Consider the following 18661-nt stretch of genomic DNA (forward strand, 5'->3'; position numbering starts at 1 on the left):
CACGTCTCGGTCACCTCTTGTTCGCATTGACGCACTTTGAACAGTGGACGTTACATTTAAGATGTGTTACGACCCTTGGATCTACCCTTCATTCGATCCCTGTGAAACCCTACATTTCAGCAGGATAATGCACGACCGCATGTTGCAGGTCCTGTACGGGCCTTTCTGGATACAGAAAATGTTCGACTGCTGCCCTGGCCAGCACATTCTCCAGTACCTGTACACACCATCCATGCTCTGGCGTATCAAGGCCGTTATTACGGCGAGAGGTGGTTGTTCTGGGTACTTTGACGCACTTTGAACAGTGGACGTTACATTTAAGATGTGTTACGACCCTTGGATCTACCCTTTATTCGATCCCTGTGAAACCCTACATTTCAGCAGGATAATGCACGACCGCATGTTGCAGGTCCTGTACGGGCCTTTCTGGATACAGAAAATGTTCGACTGCTGCCCTGGCCAGCACATTCTCCAGTACCTGTACACACCATCCATGCTCTGGCGTATCAAGGCCGTTATTACGGCGAGAGGTGGTTGTTCTGGGTACTGATTTCTCAGGATCTATGCACCCAAATTGCTTGAAAATGTAATAACATGTAAGTTCTAGTATAATATATTTGTCCAATGAATACCCATTTATCATCTGCATTTCTTCTTGGTGTAGCAATTTTAATGGCCAGTAGTGTATATTTTTCCATTTTTTATATCCATAAGGGAAGTACAGGTAAGAATGTAAATTGAAGGTGGAGGGCGGGGAGGCAGGAAAGGAAGGGGAAGGGATTACCGATGTCAGCAGCATGGAGACTTCACGCGGAATCGGCGGCGACGAGTGAAAAGGTGTACCGGACCGGTATTCGAACCCGGGATCTCCTGCTTACTAGGCAGGTGCGTTAACATGTCCGAAAGAATGGACACCACGCAATCATATGAATGAAATAAGAATGGTACAATGTAGATGCAGTAGATAAAAATAGATAAATATAACTTGAATTATAAACCAAATTGCAAGGGAGAGGATAAGGCGGGGCAGCAGAAGCCTCGAGTGTGGCACCACGTATACAGTGGACGCCATCCAATGAAACCTCCAGTCACGAAATAATAACGCTATAAAAGTAATGTCGTTGGTAACATGCCACTAAAGCGGTGTATCATGACATGGTTGCTACTAAAAAACGTTTTTCTAATGAACATTACGATTTTTGCAGCAAGCGGCCAAAAGAGACAAGTGCAGCTACTGAAGGCCATTATAGTCACGCGAACGAAAAAAAGTCACAAAAGGACAACGATTTACGCTGTTGCGTTGCCCGTGACTTCCGGATGTACGGCCAATATCTACAGCTGACATCTAAAATAAATTAAGGCCCTTTACCAAGTGTGAAGCTCCTCTTCCGCCGGCCAAATCAGCTCGCATTGAGCCCTGAGCAATGCTGGCGCTCGCATCCAGCCTGATCCTCTGTTACGCCACGGTCACCGTCGCCAATCTTCTCTTTCACGTGAGTCACGTACATCTACATCTACATCGATACTTTGCAAATCACATTTAAGTGCCTGGCAGAGGTTTCATCGAACCACCTTCACAATTCTTTATTATTCCAATCTCGTATAGCGCGCGGAAAGAACGAACACCTATATCTTTCCGTGCAAGCTCTGATTTCTCTTATTTTATCTTGGTGATCGTTTCTCCCTATGTAGGTCGGTGTCAACAAAACATTTTCGCATTCGAAGGAGAAAGTTGGTGATTGGAATTTCGTGAGAAGATTCCGTCTCAACGAAAAACGCCTTTCTTTTAATGATGTCCAGCCCAAAGCCTGTATCATTTCTGTGACACTCTCTCCCATATTTCGCGATGATACGAAATGTGCTGCCCTTCTTTGAACTTTTTCTATGTACTCCGTCAGTCCTATGTGGTAAGGATCCCACACCGCGCGGTAGCATTCTAAAAGAGGACGGACAAGCGTAGTGTAGGCAGTCTCCTTAGTAGATCTGCTACATTTTCTAAGTGTCCCGTCAAAAAAACGCAGACGTTGGTTTGCATTCCCCACAACATTTCCTATGTGTTCCTTCCAATTTAAGTTGTTTGTAATTGTAATACCTAGGTATTTAGATGATTTTACGGCCTTTAGATTAGACTGATATATCGTGTAACCGAAGGTTAACGGATTCCTTTTAGCACTCATGTGGATGACCTCACACTTTTCGTTTTTAGGGTCAACTGCCAATTTTCGCACCATTCAGATATCTTTCCTAAATGGTTTTGCAATTTGTTTTGATCTTCCAATGAATTTATTAGTCGATAAACGACAGCGTCATCTGCAAACAACTTAAGACGGTTGCTCAGATTGTCTCCGAAATCGTGTATATAGATAAGGAAAAGCAAAGGGCCCGTAACACTACCTTGGGGAACGCCAGAAATCACTTCTGTTTTACTCAATGACTTTCCGTCAATTACTACGAACTGTGACCTTTCTGACGGGAAATCACAAATCCAGTTACATAACTGAGACTATGTACCATAAGACGGAAATTTCACTACACGCCGCTTGTATGGTACAGTGTCAAAAACCTTCCGGAAATCCAGAAATACGGAATCGATCTGAAATCCCTTATCAGTATCACTCAATACTTCATGTGAATAAAGAGCTAGTTGTGGTTCACAAGAACAATGTTTTCTAAAGCCATGTTGACTGTGTGTCAGTAGCAGTTTTCTTCGAGGTAATTCATAATGTTCGAACACAATATATGTTCCAAAATCCCGCTGCATATCGACATTAATGATATCGACGTTAATGATATGGGCCTGTAATTAAGTGGATTCATCCTACTATCGTTCTTGAATATTGGTGTGACTTGTGCAACTTTCCAGTCTTTGGGTACGGATGTTTCATAGAGCGAACGGTTGTATATGATTGTTAAGTATGGAGCGAATGCATCAGCATACTCCGAAAGGAACGTAATTGGTATACAGTCTGAAGCAGAAGACTTGCTTTTATTAACTGATTTAAGTTGCTTCACTACTCCGAGGATATTTACTTCTACGTTACACATGTTGGCACCTGTTCTCGATTCGAATTCTGGAATATTTACTTCGTCTTCTTTTGTGAAGGCATTTCGAAAGGCTGTGTTTGGTAACTCTGCTTTGGCAGCACTGTCTTCGATAGTATCTCCATTGCTATCACGCAGAGAAGGCATTGATTGTTTCTTGCCACTAACATACTTCACATACGACCAGAATCTCTTTGGATTTTCTGCTAGGTTTAGAGACAAAGTTTCGTTGTGGAAACTGTTATAGGCACCTCGCATTGAAGTCCGCGCTAAATTTCGAGCTTCTGTAAAAGATCGCCAGTCTTGGGGATTTTGCGTCTGTTTAAATTTGGCATGTTTGTTTCGTTGTTTCTGCAACAGTGTTCTAACCCGTTTTGTATATCAAGGAGGATCAGCTCCGTCGTTTGTTAATTTATTTGGTATAAATCTCTCAACTGCTGCCGATACTATTTCTTTGAATGCAAGCGACATCTGGTCTACACTTATATTATTAATTTGGAATGAGTGTAGATTGTCTCTCAGGAAGGCGTCAAGTGAATTTTTATCATATTTTTTGAATAGGTATATTTTTCGTTTATTTTTGGAGGATTTGGAGATTACAATATTCAGTCTCGCTACGACAACCCTGTGTTCACTAATCCCTGTATCGGTTTTGATGCTTGGGCTTCAAGTTCAAAGTCACACATACGCTGTCTCCAGATCATGACATCGACAGACACAGTAGTGTAGTGTCAGGACCCATGTTTGTATCAGTGCTCACAACGATTGCCATCGTAACGAGAATAGTCCGGTTGTTTATTTGTTCGGAGCTCAAGAAGGCCGTAGTCTGTAACAGAAGACTGGAAGCAAGGTAGTTGATTATGCGAAGTGTTTGGTAAGTAACAGTACACACTTCAGGCCGGCGGTCCTAGTACTAACCACAGAACAAACATTTAAATAAGCACTTCTATTAAGAGATAATGGCAGTTTTAATGACGTTGAAATGTGAGACGAAATTTTTATGAATTGGGGAGCTTGTTGATGTCAGTTCAAGAAGTAACCTTTATTTGAGAATATTATGATGCAGCCCCACCAAGTCATATCTACTGTTCACAGATAAGCACATTACGAAGGAAATGAACTGTCGACCCATCACGTGAGATAAGATCCACCGTCAGTTTTGACAATGGAAAAATGTCTGATAGTTCTGGGTCTTGCGGCGATGCTCACAGCTTCTATATTTTTGCTATGAACACACTGAGGTAGATGCTATATTGTTAGTGATGACATCACTAGTTTGATGTACAGCCGTGATTCGAGTAGTATGCTCCTGATAATCAACGTCAACCTGTAGGACTTTTCTTTTGTAACCATGCGAAGTGCTTGGGTCTTGCCCCGCCAGTAAAGAGTGCACCTGATCCGACAATAGGGCTACGCACACGTTTCACAATGATTGATAACCCGCCAGGACTGCCGGTAACAGAAAGGCAGCCAGCACAGAGTCTGGATTGGTGGAGGGCGTTATCACCGACGGTTTCCAATAACACGAAGGAGTGTCATACTTCGGACTATGGGTAACTAGACGTTCTTAAAATATTCAGAGCTATAGGAATAGTCTTCAGTGTGGTGCTATTTTAATAACTAGTCTGTTTTTCGGGCTCTGATCACTATGGGACTTAACATCTGAGGTCATCAGTCCCCTAGAACTTAGAACTACTTAAACCTTCTCGAAGAGAAGCCCCTGCTTTCCTTCTGTCGATTGGGCTTAACGTGTAGTCGCTTTTAACTCCTTTTTTGTCTTAGTATTCTACGGTTCTGACATGGGCACGTATGATCTTAGATGATTTTGCGCCCTAAAACAAAACAAAGCAAAACAAACAAAACCCGTCACGTATTGCGTGAAAAGAGAAGCGAAGTTATAAGGCTTGGTCAACAATAAAGTTATCCATATAAACACAGCCATATAAACACAGCCACAAGTGAAACTTCCTGGCAGATTAAAACTGTGTGCCGGACCGAGACTCGAACTCGGGACCTTTGCCTTTGGCGGGCAAGTGCTCAACCAACTGAGCTACCCCTGTCCTCACAACTGTACTTCCGCCAGTACCTCGTCTCCTACTTTCCAAACTTCAGGTTCGCAGGAGAGCTTCTGTGAAGTTTGGAAAGTAGGAGACGAGGTACTGGAGGTAGTAAAGCGGTGAGGAGGGGGCGTTGGTCGTGCTTGGGTAGCTCAGTTGATAGAGCAGTTGCCCGCGAAAGGCAAAGGTCCCGAGTTCGAGTCTCAGTCCGGCACACAGTTTTAATCTATCAGGAAGTTTCATATCAGCACACACTCCGCTGCAGAGTGAAAATCTCATTCTGGACACAGCCGTAAGTGTTAGTCAATAGCAAAAATGATCCAACCTTATGGCTATGTCGTTGCATCTATATGGATAATTTTATTGTTTACTAAGTCTTGTGACTTAGTTTCTCTTTTCATGCAATATGTGACACGCGTTATTGCTTGAGGCAGACAGCTTTATATCTGTCGGAACCTAGGTAAAGGTTTTAGTAAATTTTGACGTGCAGCTAGTTGGATGTATGACCTCCACTGTATCCTCAGTTCTACAGTTGCTGACTGCTGCCATGCTTAAAATTTCAGAGTTTCAAACATATTTAGAGGAAAGTAGTTCAAATTAGTAACGAAGTCATGGAACCAGCTGTTGGTGTTTTTTCTATTTTTAACAATTAAAGGTAACGGCTGGACGACAGTAAAGTGCTGTGATAAACTAAATGCGTTTTTCGGAGGTAAGCTTCCTATGTAATGAATTATACAGATTCCGTCTACGTTTATTTGGATCACCGATTTCGGCCTTTCGTACAGATCATCCTCAGATCCAGCGTCTAGTGAAAGAAGAGAAACGGATACAATAGTACACTGCTCATAGTAAGCTGACATGAAAAATTCAGAGGCTGTATACAAATGAATAAAAATTTGAAAAAAGGTCATTTGTTTTATGAAATGGTTTGTCTAAAAGTTGGAAATAAAACAGATAGAGGAACATCTGACGCGCCTTTGAATGATGTTCCAAACTATGTACAACACCTGAGATGCTAACACGTTAGTGGCGTAGGGAGAGTACTAACTGAAATTCCACTGCACAAGTATATTCTATTACTCTTTAGAGTTATAAGATTCCAAGTTAAACATCGAACTTTAAATTCTTAGTATGCATCTTATTTGCTGTACACGGGTTCGAGCGTCAGTCAAAGGGGCGTCAAATGTTTCTCTACTATATAATATTCCTTTGTTTTAGACAAATCATTTCGCAAAACATGCGACCGTTTTTTATTTTCAACTTTTGTTCAGGAAGCACGTAATGCAATAAATTTAAATACGGATTAGTGTTCTGTTATTATTAAGAGTTGTAGCTCAAGAGAAAGCAGAGAAGTTTCAATTTTTGGTGTGGTTTGATATTTTTTGACATTAGTTCTACACAGCTAACAGCAGCTGTTCGTGAAATATTTCAGTTGTCCCTCAGATCATTTACAATTTTTTAATTCTCCTGATTACTTTCAAGCAATTAAATCTCCTTTTGAAAAACTAGACCTCACAACAATTTGATATCCTATATTTACTATTTACGACTCTTCCTTTGGCTATGAAAATTCGGACAAAAGTCGATTATGTAATTTCTAGCGAGTCCTGTTTCCGATGCGCTCAAACATTTGAACAAAAATAAAAGTAAAACCTAATGATGGAAATGCCGTGTGGCTAGGGCCTACTGCCCGGTAGGCCGTTCGCCTGGTGCAAGTCTTTCGAGTTGACGCCACTTCGGCGACTTGCGGGTCGATGGGGATGAAATGATGATGGTAAGGACAACACAACACACAGTCCTTGAGCGGAGAAAACCTCCGACCCAGCCGGGAATGGAACCCTGGACGTTAGGCATGACATTCCGTCGCGCTGACCACATTTTTGGGGGTTGATCTCATTTTGTTCCTTATTGTTCGTTCTATTTGTTCGGGGCGGACGTCCCACGACGCTTGTTGAAGTTCCTCGTGGGTACATTAACTCAGTTTTTTTTTATTACAGAGGGCATCTAACCCTCTGACCGAACAGGCTGAGCTACCGTGCCGGCTACCATTGAGCTACCAGGCGCGGATACCTGATGATGCAATCAAACCTAATTATTGGGAAGCGAATCGGGATGAAGATTCATTTAAAACTCAGCTTTGTACTATCGTAATACTTTCTGATTTTTTATTAGATACTGGATCTGAGGATAGCCCGTAACAAAGGTCGAAACTGCTAATCCAAATAACCATAAACAGTGACGCAGATTGTGTTCGTTCTTTTTAGGGTTCCGTGCCTGAATCGTAATACTTTCTGATTTTTTATTAGATACTGGGTCTGAGGATAGCCCGTAACAAAGGTCGAAACTGCTAATCCAAATAACCATAAACAGTGAACCAGACTGTGTTCGTTCTTTTTAGGGTTCCGTGCCTGAATCGTAATACTTTCTGATTTTTTATTAGATACTGGGTCTGAGGATAGCCCGTAACAAAGGTCGAAACTGCTAATCCAAATAACCATAAACAGTGACCCAGATTCTGTTCGTTCTTTTTAGGGTTCCGTGCCTGAATCGATGGAAACGGAACCCGTATAGGATCGCTTTGTTGCCCGTTTGTCTTGTCTATCTGTCTGCCTATCTGACTGTTAAAAACCGTTTTTTCAGGAGCGGGTTGACGTATCAAGCTGGAATTTATATCATGCACTAAGGTCTATGGTCACTTGGCGCTGTAAAAACTCGAGGCTTATAAGTCAATGCAATCCAAAGAAACGGCCATTTATGTCACATATTTTAATACTCGCACACTCACCCATGAAAACCTATAGGGTATTTCCGCCGACCTACAATCATCATATTTGGCAAGAAGCAAAGTTTCACAGTACAACCTACGGAGAAAGTCCGAAAACTGTAAATATGTTGTTATATAACAGGAAAAAAATCTTTTTCTCATTTGTGATCAGACTGTCTGTCTACTCGTCCGTCTGTTAAGACCCCTTTTGTCAGCGACGGACAGAAGTACCAAGTTGAAATTTATGTCACATATTAAGGTCTATAGTCCTTTGCTGGTATAACAAACGTTAGCTTCTAAGTCAATGCAATCGAAAAGTACCACCATTTATGTCGCATGTTTTCACACTCGCAAACTCACTCATCCAAAAGTATAAGGTACTTCCTATTGATCTACAATGATGAAGTTTGGCAAGAAATAAAATTTTACAATACAAATAAAACAAAAAAGCTCTAAATCGTTAATTTGTAATTATATCGGACGAAAAAATGTTTCTGTTGTCATTCCTTGTCCGATGTCAAACTTGAAATTAAAAGCAGCCGTAGTTCTGCATTCAAGCTGACTGGGCCGCGATGGTAAAAGACGAACAAATGATTCTATTGCTCATATGACGCGATTTGGAATTTATCAATCATCAGATATCCAGGAGCGATTACTGCGAGTAGATATGGCATTGCATGTTGTTTGTGAAACATTCGCAGGTGCCGGCCGACGTGGCCGAGCGGTTCTAGGCGCTACAGTCTGGAACTGCGCGACCGCTACGGTCGCAGGTTCGAATCCTGCCTCGGGCATGGATGTGTGTGATGTCCTTAGGTTGGTTAGGTTTAAGTAGTTCTAAGTTCTAGGGGAGTAATGACCTCAGAAGTTAAGTCCCGTAGTGCTCAGAGCCATACGAACCATTTTCAAAAACGGGATTTGTTTCATAGTCACATAGTGACAATTGTGCAGCATTCAGAATAAGTTGCGCGGCCTGCCGTAATAGAGTGTAACTTACGTTTTTGAAGTCCTGCACTGTATTAATAAAAAGCTAGCATAGTTTGCTTGTTTTCATTCCATAACGTCATATGGGATAACTTTAAGGCAAGCTGAAGTTTTCCGAAAAAAAGTGTGTAATACGAAATATTTGTGGTGTGAACTCGAGAATATCCAGCGGAGGCCTCTTCAAAGAAATGGAGGTATTGACTACTGATTCCTTCTGCAAAGAAACAGAGGTAGTGACGACAGTTTTCCAGTATATTTATTAAAAAACTAGAAAATTCCTCCCGAACAGGCCATGAGAGCCCAACGGTACCGACCGGCCGCCGTGTCATCCTCAGACCACGGCGTCACTGGATGCAGATATGGAGGGGCATGTGGTCAGCACACCGCTCTCACGGCCGTATGTCAGTTTCCGAGACCGGAGCCGCTACTTCTCAGTCAAGTAGCTCCTCAGTTTGCCTCACAAGGGCTGGGTGCACCCCGCTTGCCAACAGCGCTCGGCAGACCGGATGGTCACCCATCCAAGTGCTAGTCCAGCCTGACTGCGCTTAACTTCGGAGATCGGACGGGAACCGGTGTTAACCACTGCGGCAAGGCCGTTGGCAGTATATTTATACCTTAATCAAATTTATCGTACATAATGTATAACGTTTTCAAACCACTGGCTCGGTTTATGGAATCATTAATAAAAATATGACCAATCGTTACAGTGATTTAAAGTTACTTCCATTGTTCAAACCACAATTTTTTCTGTAACTTGCCATCAGCCGTAAGACATTCACCCGCTGTTTATATTTAAGTTAAAAAAATGGCTCAAATGGCTCTGAGCACTATGGGACCCAACTGCTGTGGTCATCAGTCCCCTAGAACTTAGAACTACTTAAACCTAACTAAGCTAAGGACATCACATACACCCATGCCCGAGGCAGGATTCGAACCTGCGACCGTAGCAACAGCGCGGCTCCGGACTGGAGCGCCTAGCACCGCACGGCCACCGTGGCCGGCAAATTTAAGTTAAGAATAGCCTAAAGAGTGTATTTGTGGCCAACTGCTTTTACTCCAAATAAATATGTTTGTAGATCCGACTGATGTCGGTATATTAACAATAACGTCGAATAGCGAGAGTGTTACGTAAAACCTGACTTCTGCAAATCTTCAGCGCATTAAATAAGTATTGTAAATTTATTTTCTCTTTGGTGCTGAGTGGCTACAATAATCTAAGAAATATCATATGCACTTAAGTGAACTGCACACTTACATATTGTGTGAAAACTTTCTTACACATGTGAACACCGCCTATGTTGGCTGTTAACGTGCAATAACCACTCACAGACAGCAGATGGTAGCAGTGGCAGTGAAGGATATACTGGGTGAATCATCCAAAACTTGCACTGCAGGTGTTTTGGAAATGGAAAGTGTTGTTGATGCACGGTTTTCACAGACTGGATTGATAGTCGAGGGCTCGTGTTATTAACCAATCAACAGGTTGTAATAAAGTTTATGAAGTGTATTTTTTTGTGCAGACAAACACTTTTTCAAATAGAACGATGTCTATTGACATTAACGGTAAAATAAGGGTAAATTCAAATGTCAGCAGTGTTTGTTGCAGGACTCTAGTGCGAGTCTTTTACTAGACACCGTATTGCCCAAAGTTTCCACACCGACACATGTTTGTGCCATTCAATCTGAGTAGTCGCTAGGCTATGTTTGCTTACAGCGTGTTCGTATATTCCTCAAGTGCATTGCGACTTGCTAATTAGTTTGTGTGACAGTCCAAGCAGTAGGTTGTGAATCGACGACAGAATTTACCAATGTAGAAAAAGCCGACATGCTCGTGGTGCATGGAGAGTGTATCTTTCCATCAAGAGCTACGTGCAAACTATTATGAGAATCGTTTAGCTTCTGTACATGGGCATTACGACAAAATGAAATGGTTCAAATGGCTCTGAGCACTATGGGACTCAACATCTTAGGTCATAAGTCCCCTAGAACTTAGAACTACTTAAACCTAACTAACCTAAGGACATCACACACACCCATGCCCGAGGCAGGAACGACAAAATACTTCAGAAGCATCATGTATATCCTTAGTGACGAAGCCACATTTACCAATCATTGCCTGGTAAACGGTCGAAACGTACACTGTTGATCTGTTGACAAACCCCGTTGGCTTCGTCAAGTGGAACGTCAGCGTCCATGAAGTGTAAACGTGTGGTGTGTGTTAGTGAACCATCAGCTCATAGGCCAGTTTTTCATGGACGGAGCACTGAACGCTGTCAGATATCGCAGCCTGCTAACAGACTATCTTAGGGTTACCAGACGTCCGCATTTACGCGGACATGTCCTCATTTTCGATGTGAAATGTAGCGTCCGCATACATTTTTGCGATTTCTGTTGACGTCTGCATTTTTTGGTTTTGGGAATGAAGATCTTTTGATTTTTGTTTTCATCTCGTATCGTCAACAATTTATGTACTTTTTACTACGGTCGTTGAATTGCATCATTTGTTATTAGCTTAAATTCGGTCTGTTACATTCACAAAATCGAAAAAATTATGTATCTTTTACCTTCGAGATAGCTGCTTCGACCATGGGTAGTATCTATGGTCAAAGCATAGCTGTGATTGTCAAATGGTTCAAATGGCTCTGAGCACTATGGGACTCAACTGCTGAGGTCATTAGTCGCTGTGATTGTCAACGTGCTCTTTATTGTTGTGTGACACACGTGTTTTAGCGAACTTGTTGATCATCCAGCTGCATCTTTACTTTCCGTATTCAGCTTACTCGGCAAGTTTCGTGAATTTCAAAATATAGCTTATGGCACAGAATTATAGTTAAGTTTTGTAAGTGAAGAATTTTTCATGGTTTAGCTGAACAATACGTATTGATCATTCTTTGTTTAACTTTTGTTTAAGATAATTTCTCATCATGCCAAAGAGGAAGTGTGTATTTACGGATAAACTCCGAGAAAAATATCCGAGCTTTCGTCCTGGAAGAGTTCAATGGGAAGCAGAATGTATGGTTTGTTGCCCAGGCACCTATGTATCTATAGGAAATCACGGCACCAGCGATCTAGAAGTGTACATGAAAACAGAAAAAACATATGAAGTGTGTTAGAGGTTCAAGTTCATCAGGTAAAGTGAGTAATTTTTTTTACAAAACCCTGTGCTGAACTGGACACCAAAGTAAGTGCTGCTGAAGAAACTCATGCATACCATACTGTGTTTCACCACAGCAGTTACAAATCTATGGACTGTACCAGCGGACTGTTGAGAGAAATTTTCCATGACTCGTCCATATCATCAAAAATCTCGCGTGGACGTACCAAAACTGAAGCAATAGTGAATTCAGTCCTAGCACCTCATTCACTAGAATGCATCATGAAAGATCTGGAGTGCATTCCTTTTGTTGGTGTCTCGACAGATGCTAGCAACCATGGGAATATTAAAATGATCCCCATTATAGTTCATTACTTTGATCACAGGAATGGAGGACTGCAAATTAAACTTCTAAATATTGAAAGTAGACCAAATGAAGCTGCAGAAACTATTTCAACATATATCACTGATACGCTTAACAAGTTTAAAATTAAGGACAAATGTGTGGCGTTTGGTGCTGATAATTGCAACACAATGTTTGGTGGCATTAAAAGAGGTGATGGAAATAATGTATTTGTTAATCTAAAGAGGGTACTTAACAAGGTAATGGTTGGAGGGGGATGTCCTGCTCATGTTCTTAATAACTACATTCAGCAAGGAACTGACCTCTTTGAAATTGACTTACGAGGATTAGTAATGAAAATATATAATCATTTTTCGATATACACTGTCCATGTAGAGTCACTAAAGAAATTTTGTAATTTTTTCAAAATAGAGTACCAACAACTTCTCAGCCATAGCAAGACTCGATGGCTGTCACTATTTCCAGCCATTCAGAGACTTACAGAGATGTTTCCCGCTCTGAAATCCTTCTTTCTGTCACAAAACAAACCTCCAACAGTCCTAAAGAATTTTTTTTATCGACACTATCAATGAGCTATATCTATGGCATATCCAATCTTTAGTTGGCATTTTTCATAATTATATTAGTATCTTAGAAAAGGCAGAAAACTCCCTTATCGATGTCATGAATCTACTGGATTCCCTTCGTGGTGTTCTTCAGCACAGAAAAGATGAAAATTTTATATCTTTGAGTGTGAAAGAAAGATTGTTTCAAAGGAAAATTATGGTTATGCTCTCAAGGTGAAGGATTTTAAGTGCCATGTTGGTACCCTCTATGAAGGATGTTTGGAGTACCTGAGTATGTGGATGGAACCATTTTGTGAATTTTCTTGTTTTAAGTGGCTCGATTTTTCAGATATATCTTGGTCTTACGTGGGAGAATCAATCAAATTTTTGTTGAATAAATATATTAAAATTGACGATGAAAAGTGCTTTGATCAGTTTTCCAGTTTAAAAAAATTAATAGCCACATATGATGGAAAATCAGAACCGACCCATAAGAAGTGGTACAAGTATGTTGAGTCGTGTACCAGTGAGGAACAGTTTAGTGAGTTAATTAAAATTGCACAATTCTTCTTCGCGTTGCCAGCCTATAATGATTGTGTGGAGAGGTTGTTCTCCTTAATAGAGGCACAGTGGACAAAGGAGAGAAATAGACTCACTATTGACACTGTAAAGGGGATTGTAATGATGAAATTTAATTTTAGAAATTTGAATTGGAAGAACTTTTTTAAATATTTATGTCAAGAAAAGGAACTTTTTTTAAATATTTGTGTCAAGAAAAGGAACTTTTAAAAAAGATTCAATCAAATGAAAAATACGTAGGTGGGTGAGATGTGTGTAACGTTTTCATTTTTTTTCTTATGTAATAAATTTAAGAAATAGAAAGTGTCCTCTGTTTTCACCCTAAAATATGGAAAATGTCCTCTTTTTGGCATTCCGAAATCTGGTAACCCTAGACTATCTTCCAAGGATGGTAGAAGACGTTCGTCTGCAGTCTTGGAGGAACCTTTGGTACGTACATGATGGTTGTTCAGCCCATAATGCACAAGTACTGCAACATGTCTTCAGTAATTGTTTTCAAATCGTTGGATTGGAGACAGAGGACATGTACCTTGGCCGCCCTGTTCCCAGGATTTGACGCCTACAGGTTTTTTTTCTGTGGAGAAAGCTGAAAGGCACTGTCTACAAGGACATACCAACTACACCTGATGCTATACAACGAAGTATTACTGCAGGCTGCCACGTCGTGTTGCGGCACTTGTGCGTTCTGGCGAGGGTCCTACACGATATTAGGTAGGTGTACCAGTTTCTTTGGCTCTTTAGTGTGTACTGCATCGGAATCGTGCTACGTTGCGTATCACGGACATCACTGCTGAAACGTGCAGCGGTCGTTCAGTGCCAGACTGGAAGCATGCATTGCCGCTGCCTGTGGTCATTTTGAACACAACCTCTGATGGACAATTGTCTCCTTACTGACCGGAATCCGCATAACTAGAATATGCACTTGTGTTGTTATTTACTGTGTGCTACTACAGGCATTGTACGAGTGTCGGTCTGGGAACTTTTCAAAATACGATATCTCGTAAACAACTCACACTGGAATCCTACAAGAAACACCACTGACATTCTAATTTACCCTACCTTTAGTCTGTTAATGTCAATAGGTTCAAAATGGCTCTGAGCACTATGGGACTTAACATCTGAGGTCATCAGTCCCCTAGAACTTAGAACTACTTAAACCTAACTAACCTAAGGACATCATACACGTTCATGCCCGAGGCAGGATTCGAACCTGCGACCGTAGCAGTCGCTCGGTTTCGGACTGAAGCACCTAGAACCGCTCCTCCACCACGGCCGGCAATGTCAATAGGCATTGTTCCAATTAAAGAAGTGTATTTTTTTTTACAAAAATACACTTTCTAAGTATTATTAGAATGTGTTAATGGGCTAACTATACGAGTCCCTGGTTACCAATCCATTCTGTGAAAACCGTACATCAGTAGCACTTTCCACTATCGCAACAGTTGCAGTGCTAGTTTCAGGTGACTCACCCTGAATAAGGGGGAGGGGGGACGGGGGACACCGGGTTAACACTGCAGTAGTTGTAATACTACGGAGTCATTTATCTGACTTTCAAAGGGGCATGATCATTGGCTTTCGGGCCAAGGGTTCCGAAACGGTTAAGTTTGTAAGCTGTTGGCTTGCCGCCGTGGTTTAAGTGTACCGTGTACAGTAAAACTGCGCTGTAAAAAATCGGCGCCGACGTAACTGTGGTGCACCACTAGTAGTCAGTCGGTGGTGCGAAATTAAAAAATTCAAGATGGCGGATGGTGAGAAAAATCCGAAGGGAAAAGTGGCAGAAAGTTTTTAAAAACTTAATTCTCTCCTTTTTTTCAAAAACGGAGAATTTAAGACGGGGGATCTAGACTTCCTTTTTAAAATCACGTTTGGTCAGTTTCTCTTTCTTTTATAAGAGGTGATCAAAAAGTTTCTGATAGAAGGTAGCACGGCATGTCAGTAAGTCAAAATCACCGTGAGCACTGATGTAATCATTCCACCGACGACGCACCAGACTGAAGATACCCGTTTAGTAAAACACGTGTCCTGCTGCTTGAAGTAGTTCGTAACTGGCTGGTGCACATCCGACGGAGGCCTTTAATAAGGGGCCGAAGGCGTGGTAATTGTATGGAAGGATATCAGGACTATAGGGCTGTGCTCGAATGTCTCCCACTTAAGTTGGCGTAACTTCTGCGTTACGACATTTGTGATATGGGGACGTGCGTTATCAAGAAGCAGCAGACCCCTTGTCGCAGTTTCCCCGGGCGCGGTTTTCGACATACATGCTGCCCCATACACATTTTTCGTTCTCCGGTGGAGGTCTGCCGGTGTATGTCCGTCGGCAGTCAAGAAATGTCGGTCCTGTTTGGATGCATTTAGTAATAACGTCGCCATAGTTCACGTTTCCGCATTTACCATACACATGTCGGAAAGACACGAAAGCCACATTGATCTTTTGCCTACATTTCGGTGCCAAAGAAACTGGTACAGGCATGCGTATTCAAATACAGACAGATGTAAAGAGGCAGAATACGGCCTGCCTGCGGCGGCAACGCCTATATAAGACAACAAATGTCTGCCGCAGTTGTTAGGTCGGTTACTGCTGCTACAGTGGCAGGTTATCAAGATATAAGTGAGTTTGAACGTTGTGTTATAGTCGTCGCACGAGCGATGGGACACAGTATCTCCGAGGTAGTGGTGAAGCGAGGATTTTCTTGTACGATCATTTCACGAGTGTAGCGTGAATATCAGGAATCCGGTAAAACATCAAATCTCCGACATCGCTGCAGCCGGAAAAAGATCCTGCAAGAACGGGACCAACGACGACTGAAGAGAATCGTTCAACGTAACAGAAATGCAACCCTTCCCCAAATTGCTGCAGATTTCAATGCTAGGCCATCAACAAGTGTCAGGGTGCGAACGATTCAACGAAACATAATCGATATGGGCTTTCGGAGTAGAGGGCCCACTCGTGTACCCTCGATCACTGCACAACACAAAAGCTTTACACCTTGCCTGGGCCCGTCAACACCGACAATGGACTGTTGATAACTGGAAACATGTTGCCTGGTCGGACGAGTCTCGTTTCAAATTGTATCGAGCGGATGGATGTGTGCGGGTATGGAGACAACCTCATGAATCCATGGACCTTGCATGTCAGCAGGCGGCTGTTCAAGATGGTGGAGGCTCTGTAATGGTGTGGGGCGTGATATGGGACCCCTGATACATCTAGATACGACTCTGACAGGTGACACGTACGTAAGCATACTGTATGGTCACCTGCGTCCATTCATGTCCATTATGCATTCCGACGGATTTGGACAATTCCAGCAGGACAATGCGGCACCCCAAACGTCCAGAATTACTACAGAGTGGTTCCAGGGACACTGGTCTGAGTTTAAACACTTACGCTGGCTACCAAACCTCCAGGCATGAACATTAGTGACCATATCTGGGATGCCTTGCAACGTGCTGTTCAGAAGAGATCTCCACCTCCTCGTACTCTTACCGATTTATGGACAGTTCTGCTGTATTCATGGTGTCAGTTCCCTCCAGCACTACTTCAGACATTAGTCGAGTCAATGCCACGTCGTGTTGCGGCACTTCTGCGTTCTGGCGGGGGCCCTACACGATATTAGGCAGGTGTACCAGTTTCTTTGGCTCTTTAGTGTGTATCTGCATCGGAATTGTGCTACGTTGCCTATGCGCTGCAAGAACGCACTCAAACAGAAGCTTTTCGATCGCTTCTTATAGCTATGTTGTGCGAATTTTTGCAGAACATATTTTAAATAGATTTTAGTGTAATTTGATAGCCGATAATGGAAAATTTAGTCTGTAAACGTTTTAGAAAGCCTTGGCACCATTGATCCGACCAATTAATTTTGCAGCCTTTGTTGAAATTTGTGAACGTTGCCTCTTAGTCGGCTCTTCCATTTCCTCACTGGATATTTTTCTTTTCGTGAACTGTAATGTTTATTTTATTACTATATTTGAGATCTGCACCAACCATTTCGAATACATGTCGATAAGGGACTAGAGACGCCATTGGCATGACGAGGATATTGTCAGAGAGAGTTTTGGCCGTTAACAAAGAAGTTTGCGCTTGTTTTATAGACTGGCAGAAGGCCTTCGACAGAGTCAATTGGAATATATTGATCAACATCCTTAAGGAAACAGGAATCAAATGGAGAGATCGGAGACTTATAAGGAACTTGTTCCTGGGACAAAGGGTAATGGTACGACTGAACTATGGAGAAACGAACAGTGTGGAAATAGGAAGTGGAGTGAGACAAGGATGTTGTCTGTCGCCAAGTCTCTTCAACCTGTATGGAGAAATGCTGGCGAGAGAAGCGCTAAAAGGATGCGGAAACTTCAAAGTAGGAGGAAGTCTCATCTTTTAAGGAACTTGTTCCTGGGACAAAGGGTAATGCATACAATGCATACAAGTATACAGACGACCTGGTAGTGCTCGCCAAAAATCAGAGACAGCTGCAACACATGATGAACAATTTGGTGGAAACGGGAAGAAAATACGGCGTGGAAATCAACATCAAAAAATCAAAAGACATGCACATATCAAAACGTGAGAAACACTTGAAGATAACTGTTGGCAATCGGGAACTGGAAAATGTTAATCAGTTCAAGTACCTGGGAAGTTTTATCACAAAGGATGCCCACTGCGCCAACGAAATCCGAGCAAGAATCGCCATGGCCAAATCTGTTTTCAACAAGAAGAGGACTGCTGACCAGCAAGTTGAGTTTGGCATTTAGGAAAAAACTGATAAAGTGCAACATTTGGAGCATTGCACTGTATGGAGCAGAGACATGGACCATGAGAAAGAAGGAGAAAAAATACTTAGAAATGTGGTGCTGGAGGAGAATGGAAAAGATCAAGTGGACAGATCGCATAAAAAATGACGATGTACTGCGAAGAGTAGGAGAGAAGTATTCTGCGTACAATTCTTCAGAGAAAGGCCAACTGGATTGGACATGTACTTAGACACGAGGGACTCATACATGATGTCATCGAAGGGAAACTCAGAGGAAACGCAGGACGAGGAAGAAGAAGAATTCAACATCTGGACGACATGAAAGATGGAAGTAGATACAACAGACAGAAGGAAGAAGCTGAAGACAGGGAACAGTGGAATCAGAAATTCTCCGAACGAAGACATGGACCTGCCACTAGACAGAATACTACATAATAATAAAATAATAGATACTTTCTCAAATTCTTTCCTAAGTCGCTGCATCAGTGAT

The 18661-nt window shown here is 42.1% G+C and overlaps 1 protein-coding gene across 1 annotated transcript in view; it reads left to right on the plus strand.

The window, feature by feature from the left end:
- Positions 1-1372: 1372 nt before the first annotated feature.
- Positions 1373-18661, plus strand: part of LOC124596385 — a 132328-nt gene continuing 115039 nt past the window's right edge. Inside the window, exon 1 of the mRNA XM_047135507.1 lies at positions 1373-1493. Coding sequence (XP_046991463.1) covers positions 1425-1493 — 69 coding nt within the window. The 5' untranslated portion in view covers positions 1373-1424. The remainder of the gene's footprint in view (positions 1494-18661) is intronic.

This window comes from Schistocerca americana, chromosome 2, assembly GCF_021461395.2.
Source record: "Schistocerca americana isolate TAMUIC-IGC-003095 chromosome 2, iqSchAmer2.1, whole genome shotgun sequence".
NCBI lineage: Eukaryota > Metazoa > Arthropoda > Insecta > Orthoptera > Acrididae > Schistocerca > Schistocerca americana.